Raw genomic sequence first — 17,033 nt, 5'->3', positions numbered from 1 at the left:
AGCAATTTAATCTTTGCAAGGTGCCATGTCAGGCTCTTTACCAACATGAGCTCACTTGACGCTCACGACAGCCCCCCCAAGGCAGGCGACCTTAACTCCCAAGTCCGCAACCACATGACTTTTCCTTCCTTAAGAAAATACACTTTACTTGTCTTTGAATTTTCTCTCTCCATTCTCTATCAAAAAGCTTTAAAGTCTAGCTTCTTTACCCACTACTCCGCTGACAGTGCTGCGCCAAGCTACCAGGCAAAACTATCTTATACTCCGTAAAAATGGAACATTTTAATCCTTATTTTACTTGACCTGTCTTCAGGCTTTGCCAAGTAACAATTTCCTGTAAGGAGCCTGGCCCTGTGGTTCTCAGGACACAATGGTTTTCAGGTTTTACGTTTTTTGTTGCCTTTTCCTCGGTCCCTGATGACACGCTCTTCTCTTTCTCTGAAAATTCTATAAAGGTTGATGTCCTTGAAAATCATCTCAGTTTCCACTTTCTCCTTTGGGCTTTTCATTAATTGTCATGACTCCCAGTGAACGTTAATGACACTCACTCTCATAACTATTTTGAGAATTTCAGATCCGATTATCTGACTTTGTCCAGTGTAGCCATGGTGGGCAATGGACAAATTAGGAAACAAATTAGTCACTAAGGTTATTTTCATGCCTGGACTATTATTATTATTTTGCATATTTTGGAGCTTGGCTTAATAAAATTATAAGACACTTTTCTATTTATAGTCATTTTCTATATGGGATAAATGATAATGAAACAAATGTCTCATCACGGATTCCCTTTTCTATATGGAGAGGTGCATTCTTACAATGACCAGCCTTTGTTCAGTGCAATGAAGCTGGATGGATGACATTGTCAAAGAAGAAGAAACTATCCTTTACTCTTCTAGTTTTTTTTTTTTTTTTTGGTCAGGTCAAAGAATTAAATTGACATGAGACAGACGAACAGAAGAAAATAACCAAACTTAGTTACCTACGTTTGTTAGGGGGCTCCATAAGAATATGAGGCCCAATGACAGGTAAAAAAAAAAAATACACTGTATTACAACATTAAAGGCATCCATTTTCGCACCGGACGTTGACACTCCCCCACCTCCCCGGCTGACCCAGGCGGAGCCCATCGGAAGCGCCGACGCACAGATCCACGCTGCCCCCGTGAAAACGCCGTCTCCACCCGAGCACAGCCTGAGACTCCGGAGCAAACCCCGCCGACGGGGCCAGGCGGAGGGAGCCCCTCCTGGCCGCCCCGCGGCGGCCCCACGCTCAGTCCCCGCCCGCCCTGGGCGCGAGGCGTCCTGTCCACGGACACCGACGCCTGTTACACGCCGCACGGCGGACTGGGCCCCGGGAGGCCGCCGACCGCCGCCAGGGCTGACCGGGGCCGACCAGGGCCGACCGGGGCTGACAGGGGTGACGGGGGTGACCGGGGCCGCCCGGGGCTGACGGGGGCCGACCGGGGCTGACGGGGGCGACTGGGGTTAACAGGGGCCGACCGGGGCTGCCCGGATGACCGGGGCTGCCCGGCTGAGGAGACCTCGCCCCGAGCGCCTCGCCCCAGCTCCCGGCGATGGAGATCCCATCAGTGAAATAAAGCTCAGTCCCCGCCCCCCAGCAGTGTGCCGGGGCTCCGCAGACACCTGCGGCCGGTGGCGACACAGGCCTCGCCCACCGCGGCCGCCAGCTCCGGGCCTGCCCCGGGCTGACTCCCCGCCAGGCGCGATCAACCGCCCCCCGCCTCAGTTTCTATCCGGGGAACCGCCTCGAGGGCTGTCACGGAGATAAAGCGAAATGCTGCCCAGCAGGTGCGCACCCCTTCGACGCCGCTCTTACCAACCCCTGGCGGGAGGGCGGAGCGCCGCCTGAGGGCCGGCCGGCCCGGGCTGGGGAGGCGGGGTCCTCTCTATGGTCACGAGCGGCCGCTCTAGGCAGAGCAGCCGAAACTCCGTGGCACAAAGCCTCCGCCCGGCCCGCTTTATGGCCCACAGCGGAAGACTGTTTGGCGAGCAGGAAGACTTCCGCTCCCACAGCCAATCGCAGGCACCCGCCCAATATGGCGCCGGCCAATAAGGACACTTCCGCTTCCGGGGGGGCCACTTCCGGCCCGGAGCCGGGGCAGAGGCAGACAGGAGAGCAGGCAACACCGGAGACAGAAAAGAGGAGACGCGAGCGAAAGAAAGAGCGGCGTGGAGGCGGCGCGGCGTCCGCTACTTACTGTAGGAGTAGCTGCTCACTTCCGAGGCGAACGGGGAGTGGGCCGACTTGGGCTGGCCCCTGGCCTTGAAGCCCACCTCCATCTTCCTGGCCTTGGCGGCCCTTTTGTGTTTACCTTCTCTGGACGCCTTCAGAGACAGGCCGAGGCCTTTGGCCAGCGCCTTCCTGTCCTTGCCCAGCAGGCTGTCGTAAGGCGTCAAGTACCTGCTGCAGCCCCCGCTCGGTTTGGATTTCCCCCCCGAGCTGTCCGAGAACTTGAAGGGGGACTTCAGCTTGTCCTGCTTTGTGAGGGAGAGGGCCTTGTCCAGCTTGCTGGCCAACTGCTCCTGGTCGCTGGCCATCTTCTTCTTCTTAATCTTTAGCTGCAGAGGGAAGGTGGGAGTCCAGCGTTAAGACATGTGACCCAACAGGGGAGTGGGGGCTCAGCGCACGAGCCCTGAGGGACCCGACTCCACGTCTTCCCCCGCCTCTGTGGCTTCTGACAAACTGCTTAACTCCTCTTAGCGTCAGTTACCCTGCTCTGTAAAACGGGGATAATTGTGGACGGGCACCACAAGCTTGCTCTGAAGATGAAGAACCGCGATAAGGCACAGGGAGCGCTTCAGCAAACAGCCAGCGACAAAGATTGCTGGCACCGGCGTTTCCACTCTGGCCCTCCGGTGCTGTGTGGTGCCTCCTCGGGAAGCACTGTAAGTAACGGGCACTGCCAAGGAGCTGGAGAAACCAGCTGGATTGAGGGAGGTCGGCAACCAAGATCCACACCCAGATCGTAGCACAGCCGATCTGCTTATCTCAGCCACCTAAAGCAGCTGACAGAGAAGCCTAAATCAGCCCATCCAACTAAGGGGCCGAAGCTGCCAAGAAAATGCCTGGAGCGTGCCTTGGATGCCTGAAGCAAAGAGATTAGAGATTTCAAAGATTAAATTCCTGCTTTCCTTTTCTCATCAGCTGTAGTCATTGGTTGTTGAGCTGAAATGTGCAGTTTCGAAGCCATTAATGCGCCTCATTTGAATATTTTACCTTGATTTTCTTTCATCAGATAACATTTCATCAGGAGAAAAAAGTTGGGGTAGTGTCATTTAAACAACAAAAGTATCCTTCACAACCTGAGAGTATAAAGGATCCTGGTGTACAAACTGGCTCTCTTCTCTACCCCTAGATCCCTGACTTGAGGACTTCCCTCTGAGGGCCAACCCAACCAAAACAGCCCCTCACACAGGGCTTTACAGGATGACAAGGTACGTTAGTATTTAGAGGCGAGGGCTTTAAGTGGATGATTTCAATGCTCTGCAGAAATAAGACAAATCAAGGAGCTGGCGCTCACCCCATTACCTCTGGAGAGTTCACAGAGGAAATTACAATGGCATCAAGCCCTTGTTTCTTAGAACTACAGAATGGAGAAGCTCCTCATTAAACAATTATACTGTTAAACAACAGCGTAATTGCATTATCTGGTTAAAAACCTGCAGTCTCCCTTCTTGGCTTCAGCAAAGGGTCATGGAGCACACACACGGGCTGTAAGTTTCGGTCTCAGCTTTGCCTGAGTCTGTGCCACTTTGGTAAGTCTCTGAGCCATTAATTTCCTCCTCTGTCCAGCAGGGCAGGTTGGCGGCACTGAGGCAACCATTTCTACAGTTTCTGTGCAGCAGCAGGGAAGACAGACCCGCAAAGGGAGTGTGAACTCCACATCCCCTCCAGACCTGCTGGCTGAGATGGCAGCACATCTGGAAGTTGGGGTTACTGACCTGACTCATGAAGTCTGACGGGGCTTCCTGCTCGTCCCAAGGCTGGCTCCTCCCCCTGGCCTTCCCCGTTGCAGCGAGGGCATCGTGTTCCTCCTCAGGCCCCTTGTGCCTCTTCCTGATCCCGGCTCCCAGCTCGTAGGCATCTGACACCAGCAGGGGCTTGCTGCTCAGCCTGCAACCAGAGGCACCACTGGTCAGCACCACGTCCAGGCAGCACTCAGGCTGGGGTCCGCCCTCGTGGCCCTGAAGGGTGGGCTCTGGATGTTGAAGCACAGACAGTGATGACATTGACGAGTCTGGGGACACAGATCCTGTAAAACTACAGTGCTAGGATTCTGGGATATTTGTGAATGGGAAAGAAGAAAAACTCCTCCAAGGCGGCATCCTCTGCTGGCCTCTTCTCTCCCTTTTCCCTTCACACACGCTCACACACACAACTCTGCACGGTCAAATGCCTCTTTACCAAAACGTGCCAAGAACAAAGATCAGAAAAGCCAAGGAAGTCTGCCAGCATGAGCGGGTGACTAAGATCAAGAGCTTACATGAAGGAAGAGCCCCTGGCCAGTCTCCTTACTCCTGGGAGTGTAAGCAGCCGGGACGTGGTCCCGTTTAAGGCTTCTCTTGGCTGCTCTAAGCTAAACCCTCACAAGTAGTAATAAAAGCAGCTAATTTTTACCTGGTGCTTACTATTTGTCTCCTTCCACGTTAGTGCTTTATATTTTAGCCCCAAAACAATGCTTTGCTGTATGTACTATTTTTCATAGATGAGCCTGAGGCTCAGAAAAGCCAACACCTGGCCCGAGGTCACAGCACCTGGCTGATGTCACAACAAGGGTTGGAGGTGGAACTCAGAAGCAGGAGGTGCAGCCACCTCCGGGGTGCACACTCCTAACCAGTGGGCCCACGTGCCACTGGCCCCAGCCCCCTTCCCCAGGAGCTGCTCTCCTTACCCCGGGGCTGGTGATGGGTGTTTCTTCCTCCCCATCCTCCCCTCAGTCAAGAACACCCAGGGATGTTCAATGCAATCCCCGGGGGCCCTGGGGCTGCCTTCTCCTGAGGAGACCTGTGGCAGACCCACCGACTCCATGCCTTTTGAAGGCATCCTGTGGCCCCACTTCCTCAAGCCAAGCACTGGGTGCCCAGCGTCACCTGCACTGACGTTGCAGGCTGAGGCGCACTGCACCCCTTCCTTTGATGGGCCTCATTCAGCTTGTGCTGCTCCCGACACCCAGGGAGACCACAGCTTCTTTCCTATCCACGCCCGGCCGGGAGGAAAAGCTCTCGCTCTGGCCGGCATTCAAGAAGCCCTTCAGAGGGGGCCCACGTAACTTCTGCTGCCGCTCAAGGAGCTTGTCCCCAGGATGCACGAAGGAGGTGGCCCAGGTCTCGGAGCAGGCTCAGAAACGATGAGCCAGAAGGTCAGGCCAGGAGGGCGGAAATGACACTGTCCAGCACACAGGGAACCGAGTGACGGCGTGAGCTGGAGCCCACCCCATAGGACTGGAAGCTCAGCTGGCCCTCCACAGGGAGGGGGGCGTGGAGAAGAGCATGAGTTGGTGCCAAGCCACGGAGGAAGCAGGCGTGGCAGGACAACGGGTGAAAGAAGCGCTTGGGTGACAGCCTGGAAACCTCTCTCACTGGGTCACCCGCCCACTCAGTCCTGGCTGGATGGGTCTGCCTGTCCGATCCGCCACTCGCCTGGCTCACCCTCCGTGCTCCCTGAGAGCTACCAAACCGGGTGGGTTAGCGCCCAAGGGACTCGGGGTCCCCGGCGCCCAGCCGCAGGCCCTGCTTGGGCCCGCACTCCTCCCCTCCGAGCTCTGTGCCAGTTCCCGACCCACCGAGGGGCCAGCCTTACTTTCCGCTACTGTTGCGGCTCTTCCCTCTCTTGCGGGGGGGCGACAGGGCGCTCAGGGCGTGGGTCCGTTTCCGCGGCCTGCCAGGGCCTCTGCGTGCCAAGCTTCTATGGGGTTCCTCGCGCCTGTCCCTTAAAAAGAATCACACGCTTGGCTGTGAACTGGGGGGCAGACGATGCACCCACCTCACTCGGGTCCACACACACTCTGCCGGCCTACCACAGTGGACCTACTGAGCGCCAGGACCTACTGAGCGCCAGCCTGCACGGAGCCCGGCGGGCGGGCCGGGAGGGCGGGGGGCACTCACTCGGCCTCGCGGCGCCGCTGCAGCTTCCCCAGCTCCCGCTGCTTCTCCTTGTACTGCCGCTGCACCTCGGCCAGCCGCATGCGGAAGTCCAGCTCCAGGGCGTCCATGTGCTCCAGCGAGGACTTCATGGCGAACATCTGGGGGGAGAGGCGGCGTGAGGCCGGTGGGGGGTGGCGAGGCTCCGCGGCCAAGGCCAGACGCCCAACTCCAATCCCACTTCTGCCACCAACTAGCTGTGGCCCTGAGCAAAACGCAGACACCTCATCTGCACAACAGGGACGAAGAGACCAACTCTGCCAGCCGGTGAAGGCCACCTGGCCCTTAGCAACGGCCCGAACAGTGCGACTGCCACAGTGTCTGACACAGGTGGGGGCTCAGACACGAAGCCACTGCCACGGCCCACAGGAAGCAAAGGGCACAGCCAGCTCTACTGCCCCCCATCCATCAGGCTGTCGCCCACGGGACGCCCTTGAAGCCTTATCAAACAGGCAAACAGGCCCAGAGAGGGAAACTGCCCGCCCAGCCCGCACAGCCAGCGAGTCGGCGGCGGACGCTGCACTGATCAGCTCTCCCGACTCCAAAGCCGGCCACGCCCCAGGCAAGCTGGCGTCCGCCCCCCGCACAGGCCACGGCAGGAACCGTGGGCATGAACCCCTCACCCGCTCCTCCTTTTTCTGCATCCAGCTGTACTTCTTGTTGGGGTTCAGCTCCCGCGGGAGCCGCAGGCTCTTGAGCGGGTCCACGAAGGGGCCGTCCAGCACCTCCTTCAGCATGTGGCTGCTGGCCGCCAGCAGGCTCTCCAGCGAGGGCCGCACGGCCAGGCCCCGCTCGGCACCTGCACACAGGAGGCAGGTGAGCTGCCCGCCTCGCCTCTGCTCCTGCGGACAGGGCTGTCGGGCACTGCAGCCAACCCCCCTTGGACTCCCCACGGGGGAAGAAGCCCAAACTGATCACCTATTAGACTGCTACCAAATGAACATGAGTGTTAACATGATTGTTTTCTGTGATGTAACACATGACCCTTTTTGTGAACGCCCTCTGTGTGCTTCTTTCCTGCCAATGTGTACAGTTCCACGAAGCCGCCAGTAATCATGGCACCAGGTGAGGGCTCTCAACCCTGGGGCTAGGTCCTCTCCAGGGGGCCCCTCTGCTGCGGGGCGCCGTCCCTGGCTGCTTGCAGGACGTCTAGCTGCATCCTGGCCTTTAGCCACTAGGTGTCAGCAGTGCTCCCCGTGAGCTGTGGCACCAGCCCTGTCAATGCCGCGGAGAATCACTGGTTTTTGCTCTTCTCTGTCCGGACGGAAACCGAGGCCGCCAAGTGGTGACTCCCATCAGCTCTTGTGAGGGGTATCAGAGGAAAACCTGTGGCCCACCCTGAGGTGACACTCTTTAAGGCCCTCATAAGATCCTTAGTTGGGTAAGTATGCTCCAGGACAGAGGAGGGGACCAAGCAGGGCTCTGTCACCATCATCACCCTCCAATGAACCAGTCTTACTGGGCTCTCAGGACTGACAGCGCAGCACAGCCTTGGTGACCCCAGTGCCAGCTGCTATGGGTGACTTGTGTCCTCCCATGTTGAAGTCTGAACACTGGTACCTAGAATGTAACCTTATTTGGAGATAGTCCTAAAAAATGTGATCAAGTTATAGTGAAGTCATCGGGGTGGCCCTAATCCAATATGACTACATCCTTTTAAGAAGAGATTAGGACACACACACAGAGGGACAACCATGTAAAGACACAGGGAGGAGACGTCCATCTACACACCAAGGAGGGAGGCCTCAGGAGAGACCCTGCCAACACCTGGATCTCAGACTTCCAGCTTCCAGGACTGGAGACACCCCTTTACTAAGGTGAGGGTGACCTGGCTGGCGGCTCTAGGAAGTGGCATAGGACGTGGAAAGAGTTTCACCTGCTTACCCGCAGGGCGATCCACTGCCCAGCTCTGCAGGGAAACCAGAGGGGACTGATGCTCAGTTCCATCAGCAACTGCGGGGAAGAGAGGGCCGCCAGGACCCCTGCACCCCCACCCCTGCCTCAGAGTGCACTTGCCAGCCTCAGCTCCGCCCCAGCCCCGGAGCTGCAGATCCATGCCCATGCACAGCACTAAAGGGCATCTTGGAGGTCAGTTCCAAACCTGCCCCCCACCCCGCTTCCTAAGCTCAGAAGCAGGCCACACCCTTGGATGGTCTGTCCCTCCACATCCCCATCCAGTCCATCAGCAGAGCCTCCTGGCCCCACTTGAACTCCCCCCAAAACCCTCCTGCTCTTCACCTCTGAGTCACCCACACCCCGGGCCTAGATCAGGCCTCGATGGGATCCCGTCTCAATCCAGGAGCCTCCCCCGGGTCTCCCACCTCCCCACAGCCCCCACAACCACCCTACTTAAGCCTGATCCTATAACTCCAGCTCAAAACCATCTTCCAATGATTCCATTTCACTCAAAGTGAAAGCCCTGGGACTGCCCTCCCTCCCCCCCGACCATGCCACCACTCCCCCCCACACACCACTCTAGCCCCTAGCCGCCTTATCCCTGGTTCCAACGTGCCAGACACTGCCACCTCAGGGCCTCTGCACCTGCTGTTACTTTGGCGTGCCAGAAGAGCCTTCCTCTCTCACCTTCCTCAGGTCCCCTTATCAAGAGGGGCTTCCCTGGCTGTTCCCTATGAGACCACCCTTCCCACCTCTGCCTTTCCCCTTCTCCCAGTGTTTGCACCCACCACCTGTCACCACTAGGCAGTGCTGGGCCCCAGCAGCAAAACTGTGCCAGGAACACAGTAGATACCTAATAAGCATTCACTGAATGAGGGCATGCAGGGCCTCAAACAGAAAATGAGTCAGGAGTACAAAAAGGGACCAGGGTGGGCAGCAGCCTTCAAACTAGGGACCCTTCCTCAGCCCCCTCTGCCCAGGAGCCCCTGGCCCTCTGGAGCCCCCCACCAAAAAACCACCACCAACTGGTAGGATCAAGGGGGTTTTCATTTTCCTCTGAAAAAAAATAACTTTTTTATACCAAACCATTTAAACGAAAGAAAAGCAGCGATGAACTTTACTTTATAAAAACAAAAACATAACACACGGCCACGGGGGAGAGGGTGTCACTGTCCCAGCTTCCTGGGGGCCATTGACCACAACACAACAAAGCCTCGAAAACATGGCCTTGCTCTGGCCCAGCCATTCTACACCCGGGACTAGATCCCCAGCAAAATCAGCAGTGTGGGCAAAGGTTTTTCTTCAAGGGAAAACACCACATTATTTACAAAAGAAAAAAAAAAGAGAAGAAAAGGCAAAGGAAAATGCCTGACAGTCCAGGAGTGGGTCATGGAGGCTGGGGCCTCGATGGGCAGAAAACTGGGTAGTCCCTAAAAACACATGTTAAAAGACACAAATGTCTTAAATCAGAAACATGTACAATGTTTTAAGAAAATCTGAAAACTGGCTAGTAAAGAATACTCTAAGTGAAAGGGGCAGGTTACAGAACACTGTTTACCCAACGGTCTTAATTTTAGAAATGTGTGTGGAAACAGTTCTAGAGGAAACACACCAGAGCACTGGCACTGCTATTATTAACTCCTTGGCAGCTGTTGCCGACACACACACACACACACACACTCTGTGCTAGGCCGAGCGTGGGGTGTCTGACCCACAACCCCTCCTTCACGCATGTCTTGGAGTGCCCCAATTTTTTCTGCTGAGCATCAGGGATTTTTGTGCACAGCCCAGATTTCACCACTCCTTCTGCTGAGGGCACCCCACTTCCTTCGGAGGCCCACCCCTCCCCGAAGCGACACTCTATCGGGTGAAGCATGAGCAGTCTGGTCCTTCCCATCTCCTGGGCCACAGGGTTCCCTTCTGCCAAAAGTGTGAACCCCAGAGAGCCAATGAGAATGAATTGTGGCATCTTTGCCAGAGCTACCAGGACAGAGGTGGCCCCTTTTGGGAGTCTGCTGAGCTGAGCCGGCCCATGGGCCTGGGATAAGTACTGGGGACCCCCCCATGAGAACAGTGGGCCTGCCATGAATGAAGCCAACAGAGAGGAAAAGTGGAGAGAGAGGGACAGGGAAGAGGGTGGGTAGGAAAAGAAACTCCTGATGACTTGGTTTGAGCGCCTGGATCCAGCTATACCTGAAGCTATTACCTAACTGCTGCTGTACTTTGGTTCCACGAGCCAATAAACTTCCCACTTTTTTCTAAGCCAGTTAAAATGAGTCTCTGTCCTTTGCAACTCAAAGAATCCTCTAATACAAAATTCACCATTGACAGAACAAGGAGAAACTTCACCACTAAGAAACCTATAGCCCGGCCGGTGTGGCTCAGTGGTTGAGCGTCTCAACCTAGGATCCAGGAGATTGTGGTTCGATTCCCAGTCAGGGCACATGCCCCAGCTGCGGGCTCGACCCCCAGCAGGGGACATGCAGGAGGCAGCCAATCAACGACTCTCGTCAGTGATATTTCTCTCTCCCCCTCTCCCTTCCTCGCTCTGAAATCAATAAAGGTATATTTTAAAAAAAACAAAACACCTATAGATTGGCTGAACGTGAATGTCCACGACCTACTGAACACTTGAAAACAGTCAAGGTGACACATTTTGTTATGTGTTATTTACCAAAATTTTTAAGAAGCAAATATGAATAAACCACGCCCTAGGTGTTTCCAAAATTTTTAAATCTTATAAAGATTTTTTTTAGAAAAACCAAACCCACATAAGCCCAGAGCCCAGCATGGCTCACCTGCCACCTCCTGGCTCCTCTTCTCCAGCTCCAGCTCCGCGATCTCGCTCAGCAGGGTGATTCCGTGCAGGAAGCTCTGCTCCAGCACCAGGCTCTGCGCAGCCTCCAGCTTCTCCACGGCCTGGGGGCCGGCGCCCGGGGAGGGCAGAGGCCTGGCCTGGGGCAGCTCTGCAGCCGCCGCCAGGGCGTTCATGCCGGCCAGCGGGTCCTCCAGGCCAGGTGGGAACTGGTCAGAGCCCTCCTCCTCCAGGAAGCAGGCACTGCCAGGCACAGGTGTGGCTTCCTGGGCCTCCAGACTCAGACACTGTCCCTCCCCAGTGGGCAGGTCACAGTCTTCCAATTCCAAGCTGGGCCGGGGCTCACTTGGGGCCGCCTGGGCCAGGCCTTCCTCGGGCCCTGCCTCTGCCATGGCCACAGCCACAGGCACGTCCACGGGTACCTCCACAGGCTCCTCCTTAGCCTCAACCAGAGTCTCGGGGGTCAGCCGCCCCCCCAAGTCAGGGACAGCTGTGCAGGATACTGTCCGACCCGGAGAGTCAACAGGCGCTTCGGCCCCCTCAGCAAAGTCCAGGCACCCGGAGGGCTCCGTGGCCCCCTGCCCGCTGGTGCCCAGTGCCTGGGCCTCCAGCAGGCCACCTCCACAGCTGCCAGCGGGGCTCGGGGCTGCCATGGCTTCCTCGGGGCGCAGGGTCAGCGGGGACTCCAGGGAAGGCAGCTCCGCAGGGCCTTCGTCCATGTCCTCCACCTCTGCCTTCACCTCCCGCTCTGCCAGGGGCTCTTCATCCGGGCCCTCCTGCAGCGGCTCAGGGATCTTGGAGGGGGACAAGCGGATGGGCTTGTCCTCGGGCGAGAGGGCCAGGCGCTCGGGCCCATCCGCCGGGAGCGGCACGTCAGGGGCCAGGCCGTCAGCGTCGGCAGCCGCCGTGGGCTGCAGCAGGAAGGGGTAGGGCCGCCCATAGTGCGGCGGCAGGGCGGGAAACGGGTACCTGGGCGGGATATCTGCCGAGGACACGGAGGGTCAGCGGGGCCCTCCTCCTCCTGCCACGTCTGCCAGCCCTGTGCCCCCCACATCCCCCCCCAGCCAGGACAGGCCCGCAGCCCCCTCTGCCCGCTGGGATCTCATCCAGGCGGCATCAGAGGAACCCCGGGGGGAAAATCGGCCACCATCCTGCCCCCAGGGGTCTTCAGACTCAGAGGCAGAAACCAGAGTCAGCACTTCCTCTAGCCCCTGCCCCCAGCACCCAGCGCAAGGCTGGTCCAGAAGGAAATGCCTAACAAAAGCCCAAATAGTCCCACCCAGCCTGTGCATCTCTGGCCTCCACTCCACAAGAATCACTGCCCCACGCCATTAAAGCAGAGATGGGGCATCCAAGTTGTTCAAAAAATAACAGTAATACAATGCTGCTGCCCCACTTTTTCACTCTGAATTCCCACCCTCAAGCGAAATCTCCCTAAGAGCAGGATGGTGGGAGTGGGAATCTGCACAGTGCTCCCAGGCCCTGCCCAGAGCTGGGCAAGTGGCAGGTGCTAACAGGGATCCAACGGGGAGGGGGGAGACAGAGCACAGAGCAGCCCCCAGCCAGGCACGTGCTCAGTGCTGGACACCAACATTGCATCACATCTCCCCAGAGAGGGGCAGCCACTTGCCCAAGATCACACGGCATCCTAGTGCCAGAACCTGAATTCAAACTCAAGTGGTCCCATGCACAAACAAGCCCACACTCTTAGCCACCAGGGAGGGGAATGTAGGCCTCGGGCCCCCTGCAGGCCACCTACTGTATGTCCCCACTGATGCAGGACAGGGGAAGACCATGTGTGCGCCCGCAGCACACGGGGTGGGGGTACAGCCCAGGATGGGTGTCCCTGTACTGCTATCAACATGACAACTTGGCACCCACTACGTGCCAGGCACGGTGCTGAATGTCCCACCATCTCACTTTGCTCAATGCCCAGCATGCGTCCTCCTGAGGCAGGTTCTACAATCATGCCCATTTCCCTGACACTACCACAGAGGAGGGGCTGTGGGGAGAGGGTCTGACTGTGCTCCTGGGTTCACTCCAGAGCACACAGCAAGGGCTCAGCAGAGACAGAGAAATGAAGGGATGAAGACATGAAAGACTAAATGAACAGACAGGAGAAGCTTCACAGGCAGCACACAGCCCCGGGTCTCAGCCATGCTCCTACCTGGGAACAGGGCCTGGAAGGGGCTGGAAGCTTCCTTCTCCAGCTCCAAGTCCTTCTTCTCTACCACATTCTCAGGCGCCTCCTCCTTGCGGGTGATGCCAGGCGTGGGCGGCGGGGAGGCGGGCGGCGGGCTGCTGGGGTGGGAGCTCGGCGTGGCGGGGTAGGCGTAGGCGGCCGGAGGCTTGGCCACATCCTCCAGCTTCTGGATGACTTTGGCCTTCAGGGCGGCCACAGGGGAAGCGCGGGGAGATGGCGGTGGGCTCATGGCCTTGCCATAGGTGCCCGAGGTGCCCGTGGCCAGGCCAGGGGGCTTCCGAGGTAACAGCCCAGGGCCAGCGGTGGCCAGGCCGGCCTTGCCCGAGGCCTCCAGGCTCCGCTTGCTGACTCTCTCCTCCATCTCCACCCGGTGCTCCTGGGCCTTCAGCCGCTCCTGCTGGGGAGGTGGCCGGCAGGCCGGGTCAGCACAGCAGGGCCCATCACCCTGCTCCCGAGGCCCCCCAGCCCACGGAGAACCTCAGGCAGGGTCCGGGGAGCAGGCCACCCACCCCGCCGCCAGCCCAGGGTGGACATTCTGTTGCAGCACGCGTGTAACAAGCACAGTATTCCTTATAGAACCCCAGGCGACAGAGCTGGGGGCCTCCAGCCCGGACCCTGGCCCTGCTGGGATCCTCACAGGGAGGGGCGACGGGAGCCAGGGCAGAGGTGAGGCTCCCAAGGATGAAGGAGCCACCCTGCTCCCAGCACCTCCATGGCATCTAGTTACAGACACCGAGAACTACGGACAACTCACTAACTGATGAGCGCTCTCCTGCCTTACCACATTCTGGTCTTGAAACAGAAAAGTGGGCAGGGCAGGCCTTCTGTGTTTGATGGCTTTTGAGGAAATGGGAGGGATCTGGCTCAAGGGCATCCAGTGTTCACGGGGCCTGGCAACCCACACACATACACACTGGGAAGAAATGCTCCAGGAGCCAGCCACTCACGAGTATTCAATCTCCCTGAACAACCCCAATGACACAGGGATGGCTAGCAGCTCCCTTTCCCAGAGAAGGAAACTTGAAGCCCAGAGAGGTGCAGCCACTTGTCCAAGGGCACACAGCCAGATGTGACAGAGCTAAGGGTCAAACCCAGAGCGCTGGTCTGCTGCATGTGCCACCTAGCCAACTCCTCCTCAGTGGCTGCTGCACAAGGGAGAAGGGACAAGACCAAGCAGGACAGACATCCCAGAATGCCATCAAGGAGGCAGGAAGGCAGCGGGCTTTGGGGAGCCGATTTTATGGGATTAGCTAACATGGATGTCAGAGGCCAGCTGCGGCTCCACGAGAGCCCTGGACCATCAAGTGGGCAGCCAGGCCAGGCTGGGCTGGGCTTAGGACACGGAGGAGCCCACTGGGATCCCTTCACTGTCCCATCCAAACTTCCGCAGTTCACAAAGCCACCTCTCCTGCCTCAGTTTCCCCATTGTTCCCTGCACCGACCCTGCCAAGCTCTGTCCACCTCTGGGCCTTGCTCACACTACTGTGCCCTGTGCCCTCTCCACAATTTACTCCTTCAAGTTTCTACGTAAAAGTCACCTCCTCCAGGAGGCCCTCCCTGACCACCAGCCTCCCTCCCTTTTTCTCTCCGACAGTCTATAATCGTTTGGAGTTCCTGCTGGTTGACTCCAATAGGGAGAGGGGTCTTCACTGTCCCCACAGACCCCTGTGACTGCCCCACCCCAACTCACCACCAGCTGGGCACTCCTCTGCAGCTCCAGGGCCTGGGCAGCCTGCTGCTGCAGGTACAGGAATTCCTGCTGCCGCAGAAAGTGCTGCTGGGAGAAGAGCTGCAGCTGCTGGGCATGGTGCAGGGAGCTGCGGCCCGGAGGGTACAGGGCTGGCCAAAGGGGTGGCACCGCAGCCCGCTCCATCAGCTCCGCTGGGGGTGAGACAGACAGTGAGCCTGCACCCACCTGACACCATCGCCCCACTGTACAGGTGGAGAAGCTGAGCCAGAGAGGGGACCTTCACACAGGGCCCTGTCCACACCCCACCCAGGACATCCGGAGGCCTTGCATCTGGAGCGTGCCAGATGAGGACTCTCAACTCCTTCCCCCATTACACCCAGGAGCCTGCAAAGTGGGTTACAAGGAAGAGGGGCACTGAGGTGGGGGGGGTGTCCATGCCCCACCAGGTGGCCCTGCTTTGGCTCTCCACATGGTTTCTGGGCAGGAGCTTATCACAAGGACCTCTGTGGTTTATCACACGTGGAAACCATGGACGGACGTCAGAAAGTCCTTTCTGAGCCCGTCTGCCTACCACCTGTTCTGCCGGGTAGACCCCCCTCCCAGCAGGAGGCCCTGGCATTTAGGACAGTCTCCCTCTGGGTGAGGCCACCACTTACCAAAGTGAGGCAGGTGATCGCTGGGAATGACCACCAGCTGACCTGACTGGGGGTCCCTGACAAACTGGTAGGCTGATGGCAGGGAGCCCCCCAGGCCAGGTGGGAAGGCAGGCGCCATGCCCTGATGCAGAGACGGGGGACCCAAGCCTAGGAGAGACCCAGGCCCAAGTCAGTGCTGGTAACCCTAGGCCCAGCCCCTACCCTGCCCACTCCTCAGGCCCTCACCTCTTGGGGCCTCCCTGGGGGGTGAGGCTGGCTCATTGTCTGAGCACGGGTCCCGGCTCTCCCACCCACGGTCCCATCCCTGCACCAGCTCCAGCAAGAATCACATGGGGCTACTCTGTCCCCATCGACTGCCCCACCCCTCCCACCAGATAAGGGAGAAATAACCCCACTCACCATAGGGGTGTCCAGCAAGCCACATGGAGGTGCTGCCTGAACGGGGCAGCCAGGGGTGAGTGGCCAGGTGGGCTGCGGGGTCGGCGGACCAGCGACCTGAGCCTGCCAACGCTGGGCCCCCGGTCACCATGAGGTTGGGGTTCAAGCCATTAGCAGCACAGCTGGTGGGGTGTAGCCGGGCCAGGTCGGCCAGCTCCTTACTCTCTCTAGAAGGGAACAGAGTCATCAGCAACAGCCCGATGGCCCCAGGGACATCGTTCCAAGTAAGCGGTGGACAACCAGGCCACTGTTAGGACAACACCGCACCCACACTATAGAGCATGTGCTCAGACTCAGAAAAGGGTCCCCAGGGCCCTCCCCTGGAAAGGGGCTGTGGGGTCCAGCAGAGTCCCCCGGCCCTGGGTCAGGGTCCTAGGTTAGGGAAGCTCCCACGCAGCTCAGCACCATGGGCCCTGTGGTCAAGGGGCCATGCCCATCTAAGGTCACCCCAGCCACCCCCTCCAAGGTGGGGGAGTCTCCCAGACGCCGGGCCCTGCTGTCCCCAAGCCCTCACCTGAGCAGCTTCTCCTGGTCCCGGTCCAGCCGCGCCCCCAGCAGCCTCTCCTCCCGGTGCCGGGCCCGCTCATCCCCACAGTCCTCATCGGCCCGGCCATGTCCTGCAGGGAGCCGGCAGGCAGTGAGCCCCAGTCCAGGGGCCCCCAAAGTCCTCCACATCTGACTGGCTCCTTCCCCCTGGAAGGCCTGCCCTCATGACGCACCTGCCCCCCCAAACCCCGCCAGGCATCCTCTGTGCCAGGAAGGGACCCTCCATCGCCCCGGAGAGCCTCTCTGTAGCTCACACAGGTAGCTGGACGCCGTGGGAAAACATCAGAAAACCGGTCACGTGATAACCTGCCGGGAGACCGCGGGGGTTCACTGCACTACCTACTACTCTAATGTCAGCAAGGCAGGCGGGGGGGCCACGGGGCAGTCAAGGTAGAGGGGAAACCACAACCCAGAAACGAGGCCGGCGGTCAGAAGCACAGCCAGACGCAGGTCACGGGCAATCAGCTGCCACCCTGAGGTCCTGCCACAGTTCTTTCGTTACAGGCATGTGGCTAATCTTTTAACAATCAAGACAGAAAGTAAAACCAGAGAACGCTGTCCACGCAGGGTGAGAGATGTGGGAGCTGCCACCCACTTCCCCGTCCTGCCCCGGGGCACAGCAGGT

The 17,033-nt window shown here is 58.5% G+C and overlaps 1 protein-coding gene across 9 annotated transcripts in view; it reads right to left on the bottom strand.

The window, feature by feature from the left end:
• TNRC18 (trinucleotide repeat containing 18) overlaps positions 1-17,033 on the bottom strand; it is a 77,170-nt gene that overhangs the window by 28,788 nt on the left and 31,349 nt on the right. For 4 of the 9 annotated variants that reach the window (XM_081135635.1, XM_081135639.1, XM_081135637.1 and 1 more), the window contains exons 6-16: positions 16,377-16,479; positions 15,824-16,029; positions 15,425-15,571; positions 14,769-14,959; positions 13,043-13,475; positions 10,859-11,857; positions 6,788-6,963; positions 6,129-6,265; positions 5,824-5,952; positions 3,966-4,137; positions 2,222-2,582 (exon numbers count right to left, since the gene is read on the bottom strand). In XM_081135635.1, the coding sequence (XP_080991761.1) occupies positions 2,222-2,582; positions 3,966-4,137; positions 5,824-5,952; positions 6,129-6,265; positions 6,788-6,963; positions 10,859-11,857; positions 13,043-13,475; positions 14,769-14,959; positions 15,425-15,571; positions 15,824-16,029; positions 16,377-16,479 (3,054 nt within the window). The remainder of the gene's footprint in view (positions 1-2,221; positions 2,583-3,965; positions 4,138-5,823; positions 5,953-6,128; positions 6,266-6,787; positions 6,964-10,858; positions 11,858-13,042; positions 13,476-14,768; positions 14,960-15,424; positions 15,572-15,823; positions 16,030-16,376; positions 16,480-17,033) is intronic. The other 5 variants (XM_081135638.1, XM_081135643.1, XM_081135640.1 and 2 more) reach the window with 4 other exon arrangements.

Source organism: Miniopterus schreibersii, assembly GCF_964146895.1.
Source record: "Miniopterus schreibersii genome assembly, chromosome: 4".
NCBI lineage: Eukaryota > Metazoa > Chordata > Mammalia > Chiroptera > Miniopteridae > Miniopterus > Miniopterus schreibersii.
Note: the sequence above shows the minus strand (reverse complement) of the source record. Positions and strands in the feature narration are given on the sequence as shown.